The following is a 16,676-nucleotide window of genomic DNA, read 5'->3' as shown; positions in this document are numbered from 1 at the left end:
ATATACCATGCTTTTTATGTAGCATTACTTTGCAGGTTAACAATCTGGGGAAATTTAAAACAGTCCATTACTACACGTGGGTTGATAGCCTGCCATCGTTATCTTACCTGCTGGGCATTGCTTCCAGTGACCAGAGACCAGCTTCTCGTGATTGACCCAACAGAAGGATAGGCCATCTCAAGTTTGTAGTTTAAATACAGAACCTCTGAAAAACAATCTTTCACACGGTTTACTTTTCACCAGAAAGCTTACCTTACACACAGCGAGCACTTGGCATCCACGCTTATACACAGCACCTACCCCCATAACGTTCCACGTAACTCTCCCTACAGAGGCACACACCCCATCATAAAATGTAAGACTTAACCGAAAACACAGCAAACTTCAAACACACACGCCCCCCCCCCCCCGAACCTCCATACAGAGTAATGTATATGCCCACCCCGTATGGTGCACGGTTGCCAATTTGCCATACTGAGAAATAACGGGAAACTCAAAACTGCAGGCCCTCAAAGGAAAGGAGTTGTTGGTTCAAAGCCTAGGCTTGGCTGACACTGCATCAGTGATTACATCCAATTTCTGTTGAAGAGTGTTGTGCATACTAGCCTAACATAAGTCAGCAGGGCAAATACAATATTAACCCCTTAACAGCTGGGGCTTCCCCACCCCAGTGCTGATCCGTTTTTCGCTGTTAAGGTATTTCGCGCTTAGAGCTCCGTAACTTTTTTCCACATTAGGGATCCGCACCAAATTTGCATCCTATTTTTCCAACATTCAGGGGATTTTAAAGATACACAGGATTTGTGGATTCCCTGAGAAAATGAGCAAAATATAGCAACATTTTTAGTTTTCTGGGGGAAATAGGAAAAAAGTGCACCGCAAAAGTGTGCCTGTGTTTTTTTCCATAAAAATGACATCAACGAAAAGTTTGCTGTTCTTAAGTCACGATATTTCCTGCTTTCAGGAACATGCAGAGCCGAATGAAAAGACCCGACTTTTTTACTACAGTTTTGTCATTTTCACAGAGGTAGCTCATTTTTCCTATTTTTGTACTTTCAACCTACTTGCAGTTTGTAGCAGAAACCGGTGTGTAACCAATGGGTGATCCAGGAACGCTATTGATTTCTAAAAAACAGACCCATTTCTGAAATCAGCAAGGGGTCATATGTGTAGATTCCTCAAGCTTTTCCCAAAGAAACTAGCTGTTGTAATAAAAAATATTGAAAATGAGTAGGAAAAAACAGACATTTGTGACAACGTTTTCATCTGTAGCTTTTTGTCACAGTGGTCAATTTACAAAAGCAATATCGCATTACATCTGCAAGACCCTTCAAGTTGTGGGGATATATAGGGTTTGTAGCTTCTCCGAGAATCCGCGGTACCCAGAGTCACCAACTGAACAGCATCGTACAGTGTTTGACCAGTTACTCTGGTGAAATATGTAGGGTGAAAATGGGTATCAAGAAAACCTATGTATTTCTGAAATGGGCACAAGATATGGAGTTTAGGAACAGCAGGTATATGTACATCTCTGAATCTGTTGGCATCCATACTAACGTGATTCAGAAGACATTTTTCAAAATGGCTTCTTTCTTTCACATTGGCTTACATTTGGAAGGCACAAATGCAGCGAAATCCAATTGGTAAGAACAAATGTTCTATTATTTTATGTTCCAACATGCCTTCTAATAAAAATGATACCTCACTTGTGTGGGTAGGCATAGTGCCCGCAACAGGAAAGGGGCTAAAATGCAACATGGACACATCACATTGTTCCACTGAAAAATTACCTTATTTTGCAGTGTCAGTAGCTCTGAATTTTGGGCCCTAGCTTAGCCGACTCTCACCATGTTTTCTTACCCGGAATTCCTTGAACATCTTAAACTTTGACTAAAAAAACACATCTTGTCCACATTTCTGCGATGGAAAGTTCTGGAATCTGTAAGGAGCCACAAACATTCTTCCACCCAGCGTTACCCCAAGTCTCCTAATAAAAATGGTACCTCACTTATGTGGGTAGGCTTAATGCCCACAATGTGAAAGGGCCCAAAACGCAACAAAGACACTTCACATTTTTCCACTCAACTGACTCTTTTTTTTGCAGAGGGTGGCTGTGGATTTTGTTCCCTAGCTCAGCTGGCACATAGGGATCCCTAGCAAACCTGCACATTTTTGAAAACTAGACACCTGTGGGAATCTACGGAGGGGTGACATGTGTGGCTCTCATCAAGTTTCTTTTAACCAAAATCCCTTGCAAATGACAAACATTGACTTAAAAAACACATTTTCCTCACATGTCTATGCAGGATTGGTCCGGAATCTGTGGTGATCCACAAATTTTGCACCACCCAGAGTTCCGACACATTTCCAGATAACAATGGTACCCCATTTGTGTGGTGGGCCAAGAGACTACCTCACAAAAGGCACTAAAGCTCTACATAGAGAGATCAGCGATAGTGGTAGCTGCTGTATTTGGGTCTGTGCTGGGCCACTACCCATGGAAACCTACCAATCACAGACATTTATGAAAACCAGACAACCAGGGGATTCCAAGGTGGTGTGACTTGGGTGAATCCCACAAGCTTTTTCCTTACGTCAATGGAAGTTCCAGTGTGAGACTTCCATTGACCCTGGTTTGATCCGTTTCTTTTGCGGTCAGTAGGTCCAGTCACACAACTAGGGTAGCGTTTTTATCGGGACAAGTGGGGTAATGGTAGGTTGTAGGAATTTTATGGATCCCTCCTTATTCCAGAAGTTTCCATTACAGAAATGCAAGGAAAATATGTTACTTAGGCAAAGTTTGAGGTTTGAAGGGAATTGAGAGTAAGAAAGGTCTTGGGATCCACATGAAACACGCCACCCTCAACTTCCCCAGGTGTCTAGCTTTCTGCAATATGTGGGCTTGGTAGATTTCCCTAGGTGGCGGCCAAGCTCAGGCCCATTAAACGCAGCTACCCCCATTGCCAAATCAGGTTAGTTTTTGGACAGGAAATGTTTCCACATTACATTTTGGGTCTTTTCCCGTTGTAGACTGTAGGCACACCCATACAAGAAGGATAGTGTTTTTATCGGAACAAGTGGGGAAATGCTGGACAGTAGGACTTTTGTAGAACCCTGTGTATTCTGGAAGTTTACATCACAAAAATGCAAGGAAAATACATGATTTTAGGCAGAATTTGAGGCATGCAGAGTATTGTGGGTCAGAAAACATTATGGGACCACGCAAGGCATACCACCCTGAGCGCCCCTCGATGTCATGCTTTCTAAAATGCTTGGGTCTGGTAGTTTTCTCCATGTAGCGGCCTACCCAAGCTCAATTTATAATTCCAGATTTGTTAAGCGCGACTTAACACCCTTAAGCGTATCCAGGCACTGGGAGCCGTTGGGGAGAATAAGTAAGCTGTTGCCTAGAGTCACATGATGCTGAGCTGCTGCCGGCGCTGGGGATTGAACCACGAGTCCCGCGCTCCGGAGTCAGCAGCTCTGGCCGCTGGCAAAAGTGCAGCCATTCACCATGGCAAGTGGGACGATATTAGAATTAAGCCCCACCCTCCTGGCCAAATGTAAAAACAACACCCAAAAGAATCAAATGTCCTCTTGCATGCCTGTGGGATGGGATGTTATAGTCCACAGAGGAGTAGAAAGACTGTTGAGGCTTTAGGGGTCAGGGTAGGGCCTGATGTCAGGATGGGCCAGGCCCACCCCATTATTTTCTTAAAAATAAAAAAGTACGGTCTTCCAGTGAGCTTTCTACCCCTCCCCTGGGGGGAAATTGGGGGCAAAATCCTGCTCTGCCCTCTGGGGAGGCCAAAACAAATGACTGGTCTGTGCCCTTTGGGGTGGGAGTATGGCATAATGTCAGAGTGTGACGTCCACGTGCCTTTTTTTGCCCTAAATACAAAAATCCCTGGTGTTCATTGGGCTTTCTACCCTTGAGGGGACAGATTTAAGGCAACCTTCTGAACTGGTACAAACTTCCTATCTGCCGGGATGGCAGAAAGACACTATTGCCTCTTCTGGGGTAGGGGTATGGCTTGATACCAGGGTAAGCCTCGGGTATATCATGTCTTCTGTTTGTTTTGGCACCATTTTGAGTCTAGTGGGCTTTCTGCCCCCCACAGGGGCAAATTGAGGGAAACACCCCTGTCTGCCTTGAGGACAATGCCTGAGTGCAATCCCTGTGACCCTTTTTTTGCCTCAAAGGCAAGATACCTGTTGTCTAGTGGACTTTCTACCAGGGGCAGATTTGGGGCAACCTTCCCAATTGGGACAAACTTCCTATCCACCCTGGGAGGGGGCAGAAAGACACTATTGCCCTTCTGCTTCGATGTCAGTGTAGGCCGCCCCCTCCTTTTCTTTGATTTGGTGCCATTTTGAGCTCCCTGGTGTCTAGTGGGCTTTTGCCCCCCACAGGGGTAAATTGGAGGCAAACCCCCCTGTCTGCCCCTGGGGGTGGGGCAGGAAGACTGCACCCCACAGGGTAACCTATTAGGTTCCATCCAGGTTTCGGAGTAGACTTCAAAAGATGTGCAGTGCTGGCTGCTAGATTGCAATTGGGTCAGTGGCAAACTCCTCTCCTTACCCCATTCAGAGCGGACAGTGGTCACAGATGCATCACTTTTGGGATGGGGAGGCCATCTTTGAGAGGTGGAGATCAGAGAAATTGTCTCCGGTGTAAATCTGCCCCCACATCAATTTGTTGGAGGTGCAGGCAATCCGCTTTGCTTTGAAGGCTTTCTTACCATTTATCAAAGGGAGGATAGTGCAGGTGCTCACAGACAACACTACCCCCATGTCATACTACAACAAGCAGGGTGGTGTGGGGGTCTTTTGTACTGTGTCAAGAGGCTGTGGGCCTCTAGCAGTGACTGACCCGCCAGGGCAAGAAGGCTGTTGGAAACACATTCTACTTAGAATGGAGATTAGGACTCCTATATACCTTCCCTTCTCTACCCCTCCTGGCTCAAGTTCTGACGAAGATCAATACCGACTGGGCCCACTTCATCTGAGAATGGTATGATATCCAGACCTGAAGGCCATGAACATCTGTCCTCCGATCAATCTGGCGCTTCATGGTGATCTTATGTCACAGCAACAGGGCGGGGTCATGCACCCCAGCCTTCACAGTCCAGCAGTAGCTAGTTTCCTTTGATCTTCCTCCCGAGGTAGTTGATATTATTGTGGCAGCTAAACCCTCATCTATGAAATCCATGTTTGTCAGGTGCAGGGACAAGTTTGTGGCTTGGTATGCTACCCACCAGATTGACCTGCTACAAGCTAAGCTGTCTCAAGTGTTGTTGTTTGTTTTCTCATTGGCCCAACAAAGACTTGTGTTGGGCAGTTTTAATGGCTATTTGTTTCTTTCAGCTTTTTTAAGGTTTCAATATCAGCCCTCCTTGTTTAAATAACCTGTGGTGATGAGATTTCATGGGGATTACAGTATATGTTTCCGCAGAAGCCCTTTGTGATGCCACAGTGAAACTAAAACTTGGTACTCACTTTTCTAATGTGCACCCCATTGAGCCAATGCACAGCTGCCCATTTCATCTGTTGACCCTAGAAACATTCTTATCGGTCGCAATGGAGACAATGTCAGCTTGTTGCATGAATGACCTGTAGGCGCTCTCGATCCAGTCGCTTTATATAACATTTTTTCCAGACAAACTAGTGTTGAGAACTTGAGCTGCCTTTCTGTAAAAGTGGTAACACATTTTCTTGTCGGGCAGGCTGTCTCCCTCTCGACCTGGCTTGGTCCACTTAATTCCTCGAAAGAGGAGGACAGACACCATTGTTTGGATCCCAAGATGGCTCTCAGTTTTTACATTGATCGTACCACAATCACTCAGCAAAAACACATCCGAAATATGGGACTTGCTGAGTTGTGGTACACCCGACATCCTCTTCATCACAGAGACTTGGCTCAACCCCTCAACGGCTCCCAACATTCCCACAGCAATCCCAGCAGGCTACAAGATCACTCTGCAGGACCACCTTTACAAGCCAGAACGCCTTGTTATCATCTACAAGGAATCCATAAAATGCACAACATTCACAGAGCACACCACCCCATTCAAGGAACACCTGCACTTCAAGCAGCAAATCTCAGAAAAAATCACCCTAACCGGAACCCTCACCTACCAACCACCTAGACCACAGCCACCTTTACCTAACTCATCAACTTTGTTGCTCCGCTCACCATCGACTCCGATGTTACTTCAACTTTCACCTGTAAGACTGAAATGACCCCTGCTCCACAGCACCCCTTGAAAGCCTGAGCAAAATCTGAGTCACCCAGCTCGTCACAGAACCAACACACACCACAGGACACACACTAGACTCCATCTTCAGCACTAGTGACAGCATCAACTCCAACTCCAACACACCACTCACATGGACAGACCAGTCCATTATCCACCTCCAAATCTACACACCTCAAGTCCACACCTCTGTCAAGTTCAGCATTCCAAGCTACAGCTGGGAAAAAATCACAGAAGCAGACTGGCTCAGTGCCCTCAGCATGGATCAACCCAGCACCACAGACAACCTCGACAAGGACATCAACAACTTCAACTACCGGATTAAGAACTGCACGGACTCGCTCGCACCCATCAAACCCAGCAAGCATAGTACATCAAACAAGAAGGCCAGCTGGACCCAGAAGACCTCCAAGACACCAAGGTACACTGTATACAGCTAGAAAGTAAATGGAGTGCCTCTCACGGCACCACCGACAGAACTACCTATAAGGCTGCACCCAGATGCTATCACCAGCAAATAGGAGGTACCAAGTAAAAATAACTAGTGAACCACATTGAAGCCAGCGCCAACAGCTGCAAGGAGATCTTCTCGATTGTTAAGGATTTCGCCTCACCCTCAGCCACACTCAATAACATTGCTGCCTCCCAACAACTCTGTGACAACCTTTTGGAGTTTTTCTACTGCAAAATCACAAACATCTACAGCCACTAATCAGCACCACCCTAACTCACATCATCAACACCTCCATCACATCTGCCATTTTCCTGGATGAATGGATACTTGGAGAAATCCAAGCCCTCCTCAAGAAGCCCACAGCTGACCCGAATCAACTGAGCAACCTCTGACCCATCTCCCTGCTCTCCTATCATGCCAAAATGATTCAGAAGGTCATCAACAAGCAATTCACAGCCCACCTCGAACTTCTCCATCTTCTAGACGACACTCAGTCAGGATTCAGAAAGCACCATAGCACCGAAACAGCACTCATTGTGGCTAAAGATATTCAAATGATTGCCTCAGAACACTAGACAGACGGCTGTGCAAGCACTCATGACCAGCAGGCTGGACTCCCTACACCGGAATCTCCAAACAACTCCTACACAGACTTGAGACCATCCAGAACACCACTACAAGGCTCGTACTCAACCTTTCATGCCACACCTACTTGACACACCGCACCTCAGGAAGCTTCACTGGCTCCCGATTAACAAGCCCAGTCAATTAATACTGCTCATGCACACATACAAAGCCTTGCACAACACAGGACCATACCTCACTTCTTGAGTTCTGCACAAATCTGAAGACCTAGCTCTTTGTATAAGCATCTTGGGGGCTACACACCAGCCCAAGCACCTGAATACCCTCTCAGGTGATTAGTGCAGTATACAAATCAATATACCATAACACAACGTAACCAGATCTCTGAGTGGATGATCAACTCTTTGTGAGCTAATTAGGAACAAAGCAAAGCACAGCAGTGCAGAAAAGAACCATCTCTAGGTGTATAGTCTTTTGCATTCAAATCTGATACTCATTAGCTAAGACGCAGCCAGGTGAAGGATTAAGGGCTCATTCAATTTGAGCCAAAGCTGCTGCTGCTACGCTGGAGTGACCATCTTTACACACATTCACAATGCACTATTGCCTTGACAGGGCTGTCAGGATGCGCATTTGCCTGTTCGGTCCTACTGGAAATTTTGGTCAGAGCAGTTCCACAGACCCACCACCTAGTGAGGTACTGCTTTGGTATCTATTCACAAGATGAGAGTACTCCGATTTGAAGTATCCATCAGAAGAACAAGCTACTTGCCTTCGATAGGACTCTTTCTGGTGGATACTCTAACCACAGATTCCTCAATGCCTTTCCTCCTCCTTGTTAAGTGAAATGGACTCTTTTTCGTCTTCTAAGGTCCCAAACTAGAGGTCTGAAAACTGGTCAAGCCAATTTGCCGATAGGCTCTCTGTCTGAGGGTGTGTACAAGTCTTCGAAAACAACTGACATCAGTGTGCAAGGGAGACGCTTATATGCAGCCATACTCATCACTTCCAGATTGATGCGACTTCAATGCTGGGACGCCCACATCACCTACCTGCATGCAGGCGTATAGCTTTTGAGTTTCTAGATCCAGTCTGACGCCTGGAGAAATATTCACAAGGTGAGAACTTCACATTTAAGCCATTGAAGGAGCTCTAATCCAGATTCACCAAGCTCCTCATCATCCCTTATTTCAGAAAATCTTGCATCAGTGCTATGTTTTCCTCTGTCCAGAATATCAGGCTCTTAAACTCCATTCATGTTGGAGTAAGGATGATTCACAACTGACTGGCAATTCCCAGACATACTAGCCAAAAGCAATTCTGTCTTATTGCTTTCTGCATGACTTCATGCCAATGCCTAGATATACATTCTTAGTGAAATCCACCACTCTGCCTCCTTTGTCTATCATGCCAATGCCTAGATATACATTCTTAGTGAAATCCACCACTCTGCCTCCTTTGTCACAGTTTCTGTAATTCATAAGGCACTGTAATTGAGTTTGGAAGAAAGGCCACACCAACCTTTCTGTAAAGCTTGTTGATGATGAATGTTATTTTTGTACTGCCAATGAACACTAGTACCACCTCAGGTAAATAATTACCAGCAGTTTATGTCCCACAGAAAACCTGAGTAACATAATGAATGAATGAATGAAATTGGATTTGTATAGCGCTTAGCTACCCTGAGGCCTCCTAGCGCTTTGCGGAGCGGAGAGACTTAAAAAGAGAGAGAATCCTGCTAGTGTGCTGAAATAAAGAGGTGTGTTTTGAGCAGTTTCCGGAAGACCAGCAGATTAGGTTCTCCTCGGAGAGTGGTGGGGGGAGGGCATTCCAAAGGTTGGAGGCATTCAGAGAGAACGAGCGTCCACCCCACCTAGATCTTCAGACTTTCAGGGGAGTGGCAAGAAAAGAAGAACTGAAACGAAGGTTCCTAGAGGGTTGATAAGGGGTGACCAAGGACTGAATAATATGAGGGCCGGTTTTCCAAATAGCTTTGTGGGCCAGGCACATAGCTTTGAACTGGATCCTGCTTGGATGGGCAGCCAGTGGAGATTCCTCAAAGCAGGATTTGCTGTTTGTCTACGGGGGATCTGGAGCAATTGGTGAGCCGCACATTTTTGGATTACTTGAAGTTTATGGATAGTAGACTGAGGGGCTCCCAGATATAGTGCGTTCCCGTAATCCAAGCGGGACAATATGAGGACCTGTACCATAATCCTCCTCGCTGGAAAAGGGAGCAGAGGAAGAATTTTCCTGATCATCCGCATCAGGCCAAAACAAGTAGCAGAGAGCTTGGTGGCCTGATGGTTGAAGTAGAGGGAGCTGTCGAGCCATATGCCAAGGCTTTTAATCTGTTGCTTTGGGATGGGCATGGGGCCAAGACAAGTCGGCCAAATGAGTGTTGAAATCTTCAGGGGGTCCTCAAGATATCTGGAGCATCTGCATTATATTGTTTGTCTAGTATTCTAGACATACATGTTCATCTGGTTTAACTGTTGATGTTATATGTAAAGTGAGTTATTGTTAAATATGTATAGTACATAAAACTGTGTTGTTGCAAGTAACTGTGAAATACTTCCCCCCTCCTCTGGGCCCTTTCTTGTGCACATCTAAGGAACTAGGTGAAGTGATATGTGCATTGATTATTTAATGATATGATACCTGTTCTTTTAACCCGATAAATATATTGCATGCACCTGTAATGCTATATGCACTGGTTTTGGACGACCACATATAGGATGAATTTCATAATAATGTATTTTTCATATTTGTTAATGTCTTCTAATCATCTCATAGTGTAATTGTGTTCCTCTTTTATTCAATAGAAGGCAAAAAGACTTCAGGAGAAATCCATAGAATCGTCTAGGCCCAAGGCCAGACCCAAAAATGGAGTATTCCATTCAACTCAAATTCCAGGTCTACGTACAACAGTAAGTATGGTTTAAACATTTAAATTCACAAGAAAGTGACTACATGAAATTTAGGAACAATCGTTGGCAAAGCAAATAGGTCTGGGCTATAAATTGTTGTATGCGATCCGTGTTGTGATGGGTGTACATGGCTCTTTGTGTTTGTGGCAGTAGTGCTGTGTGTGTGTGTGTTTCAGTGTTGGTAAGAAAGTCAGTGGTGGTGTGGGGCATGCAGAGGTAACCAGTCAGAGGTAAGCAGATATCAACTGAGAGGCTTTGGTGTTTTGGGAAGGCCGGAACAATGTGCCTAAATCATACAGTGATAGGAACTTGTGGGTAATGGCTCTACACGACATATGGAGCTTCAAACTATTTTCAATAGTTAGTGATTTACAAAGGAGAGACTGAGACAAAGTGAAATCACACGTATCACTATAGTAGGTTATGGTTGTATTTCAAATATCGAGATGCACGAGTGTGGAAGATCTTTCATCTTACTCTTCCACACAGGAGAAACTTCATCAACATTTGAAAGAAGCGTGACTCAGCACCCACTCATTGTCATGGTTCTAGTAATATGTATGTCAATTCACAGTATGCAGTTAAATCACAACTGAATCACATAATGCACACTCAAGCCTAATTTTTCTTAAAAACATTAATGTTTGAGTCTGTGCATTATGTTATTCAGTTGTAATTTAACTGCATACGTTGAATTGACTTGCATATTACTAGAAACCATGACAATGAGTGGTTGCTGAGTCGCGCCTCTTTCAAATATTTGTAATAGTTATCTTGAATGCAAACTTCTGGCTTGTGAAACACAGATTAAAATGTTTAATGAATCTAATTGGGAAAGACATTGTTTTCTTTTTGGCCACATTAGTGTTCACATACGTCACAGGCATTAAAATCTGACTGGCTGTTTCAGATTGGAACTTTGTTTAATCTTCTGATGTGGGTGGTTCAAGAACGCTGTGTTAAGACAAAATAATCATGGGGCACACATAGTGGCCAGGAGAGCACACTTTGACCCCTGTGGAATTAGGGGAGAGAATAGTATCCTCAATTCTTGGATGACAGTATGTATGAGGTTGATGGGCTGTGAATGGACGGGCTGTGAATGAGGAAAGGTGCTAACAAAATGATCACAACAAATAATGATTCACAAAAAATATAATAATGATCGCCTTTACTGGCGTTCCACCAACCAATTTAAGAACTTTGAAAAATAAAATAGATAAAGTTAATTTCCATGTTGACACTGAGACCAAGGAGAAAGGGTGTACAGTGTGGACAAAAGCTATACACAGTGTCCTGAGCACCCACTGTACATGATCAAAGCCCTTGTCAAGGGGTCTATGAGGGAAGAGGCATTGGATCCTTTGTCCAGGACCTCTGTCTCCAGAGTGTGGAGCCATGCTTAGCGGATACTTGGCACTCGGTCTAACTTTCAGTTATGCCGTTAGCCCTGCCCCTACCCAAGCAGTCTTCCAACATTTTGTGCGTCCAGTCATTCTGCCATTGGGGGCAAGGCAAACCCTTTGTCTAAATTTGTTTTTGGGTCCATACAGCAGGCAACACCCAGCTAGTAAATTTCATTGAAACGAACAATGTCCTGGACATTTCCCAATCCAGATTCCGCAGCAACCACAGCACCGAGACTGCTATACTCTCACCCACCGACGACATCCGCTCCCTCCTTGACCGGGGCAAAATCGCAGCCCTCATCCTCCTGGACCTCTCAGCTGCTTTCAACACCATCTCACACCGCACACTAGCCACCCGACTCAGAGATGCCGGCATCCACGACAAGGCCCTTGACTGGATATACTCCTACCTCACCAGCAGAACCCAGCGAGTCAGACTTCAACTCTACCTCTTGGAACTGACAGAGACCAACTGTGGAGTGCCCCAGGGCTCCTCCCTCAACCCCATCCTCTTCAACATCTACTTGGCACCACTCTCAACCATTGAAGAAACCACAGGCTCAGCATCATCACCTATGCCGAGAACACCCAGGTCATCCTCTCTCTCACCAATGAACCCAACATCACCAAACACAACTTCCAAGAAGAGATAAAACCTGTCGCCACCTGGATGAAGCACACCTGCCTGAAACCCAACTCAGAGCAAACAGAAGTCATCATCCTTGGCTCTACCCCCTCCTCATGGGACGGGGCTCCACCCCCTCTGCATGAGACGACTCCTAGTGGCCCCCCACCCTAGGAAATCCTCCCAGCACGATGGACCACACCCGAAACTTCGGCATAATACTGGACTCATAGTTTAAAATATACCGCCAGATCATCGCCGTACGCTCGTCCTGCTTCAACACCCTCCGCATGCTTCGAAAGACTTTCAGATGGATCCCACCCAAATCCCCAAAAAACGTCATGCACGCACTCACCAGTAGCAGACTAGACTACGGCAACGCGCTCTATGCCGGAATCTATAAGAATCTCCTTTGCAAACTCCAGACTCTTCAGAACGCCGTAGCCAGACTGATCTTCGACATCCTCCACCGCAGCCACATCACGCAACACCTCCGCGATCTCCACTGGCTCTCAGTCGAAAGAAGAATAACCTTCAAACTCCTCACCCACTCATACAAGGCCCTGCACAACACCGGACCAATATACCTGAACAGCTGCCTCTCCTTCAATGCACCCAAAAGACACCTCCGATCAGCCAACCTCGCGCTGGCCAGCGTCCCTCACATCCACAGGACCAGAACAGGAAGTAAGTCCTTCTCCTACCTCGCAAAAAAGGCCTTGAACAACCTCCCCCTCCACCTCCGACAAGCACCCACACTGTCCCAGTTCAGGAAGGACCTCTTGACCTGGCTCTTTCGACGACCCCTACACTCAACGGAGCTGTCCCCCAAGCCTTGAGACCCTCACGGGTGAGTAGTTGCGCTTCAACAACCCTGATTGATTGATTTATTGATTGATTGATACATATATATTGTTTGAGGAGTATCTGTGGAGCTTGTTTCCTTCACTTAGGATGATAAAAAGATCTCTGTCGGTTGCAAGAACATTTATATCATGTAGAAGGTAGTTTTGCTCCACATGTTCGACTAGCCACCTCTCTTTCCAAGATTTTGCCGGAGATCAGCTGGTGACTCACTATACCTTATGGTTTTGCAGTTGGTTTGTTCCAGAGATATGTGATAGTTTTGTTTTACAGGTTCCATGAACAGTTTCTTTTGAAAGAGACACATTTAATATGTTTTAGAGGTTGAGGGAAGAATTCTTTCATGTGGGATGCAAGGCTTGGCTTCAGATATTAAATAACTGCTTCCTTGATTTGATGCCTTATTGATGCATTTTGTGAAGTATGGCTTAGTTTACCTCTGTGATTTGCTAAAGTGATATTCCAGATTGTGACCTCTCAATTATATTTGGCCCAAAGCTTTGAGTTGCTCCATTTCATATGTGATCAACCTGGCTATTCTCTGTTGAATGCTTGGTTACAGTTATGGGTATAGCAGGATTACAGATTTTTAGTTTGAATATTTTCAAGGTCAACAGATGACATGGATAACTGTGCATTGGCTCAGAAGGCATGCACATTAGAAAAGCGGGAACGAAATGTAACTCCCACTGTGGCATCACAAAGAGCTTCAACGGAAACACATGCTGTAAATCTTTAAGAAATCTCTTCACAGTAGGTGATTTAAACAAGGAGGGCTGAGCCAGAAACCTTAAAATAACCGAAAGAACTGCTTATCCGTTGTGGTTGTTCTACAGATCCATTCAAACTTTTACTCCCTTGATTTGTAATATTGTCTTCCTGAACTGGGATTAGGTTCTACCTTATAGTGAGGACTGAGATTTGCGGTTTGTTGAAAAGAAGATTGGTGGTGAGGTGGTGAGTGAATGATCCAGCTTCTGGGGGGCACCAGAGAGCTGGCTAGCAAGATGGACACACCTGAGTGAGGCCTGGATGGGACGATCGCAACCCAAATTTGCTACCTGATGATGCTTGGAGGGCTCCGCTGCTGAAACATGACAGCGGGAGAGCAATGGCACTGCCAATGAAGAGATACTTACTGGGGCCCTGTACACGCTGCTGCTGAGACGCGGCAGGCCTTGCAAGATGGCGGCCTCAGTGAGGATATAGGAGAGAGTCGGAGCAGCACTATCCTTTCTAACAACATCTCTAGAGGCGAGACGTGGTCGGCACTTACCGGGACTGACCTGACTCTGTCTGCCGTCGTGCCTCGCTTCCCTGAAGCTGATGAGGGAGTTGGAGGCAGGGCGCTGGGCCCGGAGGGAAGGTGAAGCCTTACTCCGATCAAGACCGGGCAGTGTGAAAGCTGTGCTGTGCTGGCATCACAGGGAGCTAGCGGCGCTGACCATGACTTCCCCATCTACACCTGCAGGCGCTTGGGTGGAGGCACTGTGGCGACTGATTACTGGAGACTGCACCCGAGAAGCTGGCTTGATATCAGACCACTGTGACTGCCACGCAGTGGCGGGCGCCTGCTGCCGGACCTGCCAGGGAGATACATGGGCTAAGGACTGCTCTCCCGGGCCATTTTTGGTGAGTTGGCAGTGGGGGCTACCGAGGCCTACACAACAGTGCTATGTGCAGCGGTGGGGAGCACAGGAGGCATTTGCACATGTATGTTGAGGAGAGCCCCTCACCGGCCCCACATCGAATTTCTCAGGTGCCCCTATACTTGTGAACAGTACACATCAATACCAGTTGCTGCCTGTGAGGCGGGCCCCATCTCAACGCTCTGCATCCCCTCCTGGTTGTATTGTGGTGACCTGTGGCTTTGCTGTTCCCTGTTACTGGCACCTGACTGTGCCTATGGCCAGGACGGTGGGCAAGCAGGTCAAACTGCCTTTTGAACCCCAAAAATGTGCAAGCGCCCCATCTGGTGATACAGACACAAGTATGGCTGAGGGGCACCAATCGCATTCACAGCCTGAAGACCCTGATGTGCGCTCCTTGTTACTCACTATGCGACAAATAAGTACATGTACCGAGGCTAAAATGGACTCCATGAGCATGCCCATGAACTTTATTACACAGTGGCTAGAGAAACACAACGGGTGCATTAGCAAAACTGAGCACAGGATTTCAAATCTGGAGGATGAGTCCTCGATAAGGTTGGAGAGAATGCAAAGTATGGAACACCTTCCGAGAGTCATCTCAGCGAAAAATTAAGATTTAGGGGCACGTTCGCAGAGGAACATCATCTGCATCCTTGGAGTGCCTGAGTCTACTGCTACTGGGTGAATGGAAGACTACGTGGAGCGCATGCTGGTGGAGCTATTTGAGGCTTCGTCTCTTTCCATGCAATTGGCGGTTGAGAGAGTGCACCACCCCCTGACTGCTAGATTCCATCCAGGCTCGACTCCCAGGCCCATCATTGCCTGGCTCCTAAATCATCAGGACCGGAACACCGTCCTGCGGCTGGCCAGGGAGCGGTGCGACTTACCTTACGGCAGCAGTTTCATCTCCATATACCCTGGCTTCACAATGGCGGTGCAGGATGCCCGTAAGAAATTCCTCCCGGTGAAGTGCAAACTACAACAGGCCAACATTTCCTATGCTATGCTGTATCAAGCTAGACTCTGAATCTCCTTCAAAGAGAAACGACACACCTTCAACACTCCACGACAGGCCCAAGAATTCTTGATGAGGGAGGCTGCCGCACATCTCCAGCTACGGAGTCCGCTCGCAGCCCTAGGCCCACATCCCCACTTTCAGAAATTGGCTGAGATGTGTGCCCATGACTCCTTCCTGCGACATGTTTCTACTGACCTTCCTTTCGTTATGTTTATGCTACCAACTGGAGGATACCCAGCCAAATAGAACTTAGGACTACGCCATCCTCCTTTCCCATCTGTCTTACCCTTTCCTCACTGAATGGAGGTTGCAGCCAACAACCCTTGGAAGCAAAGCACACCTACCAGATCAGATGAGTCTCTTCAGGTCCCTGGAACAATATGAGTTGAATCAGGACTCACCCCTTCTCTCGGACACCCTCGTTTACTCAAGTAGAACTGCCAGGAGCCATGATGTTTCCCCCAGTGGGAATTCCCTGTGTTATATCGCTTATGTCACTACTTCTATACTTTTTACTCTCTAATACTATAACCTCTGTTATATATCTCTCTATCTGGCTTTCCTCTCCTTCTCTCCCTTTCTCTTCTATTCAAACTGCTCCTTTCCCATTCTCACTAGCCTTACCTGTTTTACTACAATGTTGGTGCCTTCTCTCCGGTGTGTTTCTCCGATTACTGCTAGTTGGTAGGCAACTACCCTTGTTATGCTTTAGTTGGACATTAGGAAGGTACTGCATTCGCCGGCGGGATTGGGCCGCTGGTGTGGGTGGGGGGAGGGATTGGTTTAGGGCAGAGGTCTTCAAACTTTTGGGTGCCGAGACCCCCCTGTCAACATTTTCAGTGGTAAGGACCCCCTCCTGACAAACATTTCTAAACCTGTAGG

General features: G+C 46.4%; 1 protein-coding gene across 1 annotated transcript in view; it reads left to right on the top strand.

Annotated features, from left to right (window-relative positions):
• The window catches only part of CFAP69 (cilia and flagella associated protein 69), a 630,939-nt gene that overhangs the window by 586,319 nt on the left and 27,944 nt on the right, over window positions 1-16,676 (top strand). Inside the window, exon 22 of the mRNA XM_085631353.1 lies at window positions 10,122-10,226. Coding sequence (XP_085487479.1) covers window positions 10,122-10,226 — 105 coding nt within the window. The remainder of the gene's footprint in view (window positions 1-10,121; window positions 10,227-16,676) is intronic.

Source organism: Triturus cristatus, chromosome 10 (genome assembly GCF_964204655.1).
Source record: "Triturus cristatus chromosome 10, aTriCri1.1, whole genome shotgun sequence".
In the NCBI taxonomy this organism is placed as follows: Eukaryota; Metazoa; Chordata; class Amphibia; order Caudata; family Salamandridae; genus Triturus; species Triturus cristatus.
The sequence above is the reverse complement of the archived record's forward strand: the minus strand, read 5'-3'. Positions and strand labels throughout refer to the sequence as shown.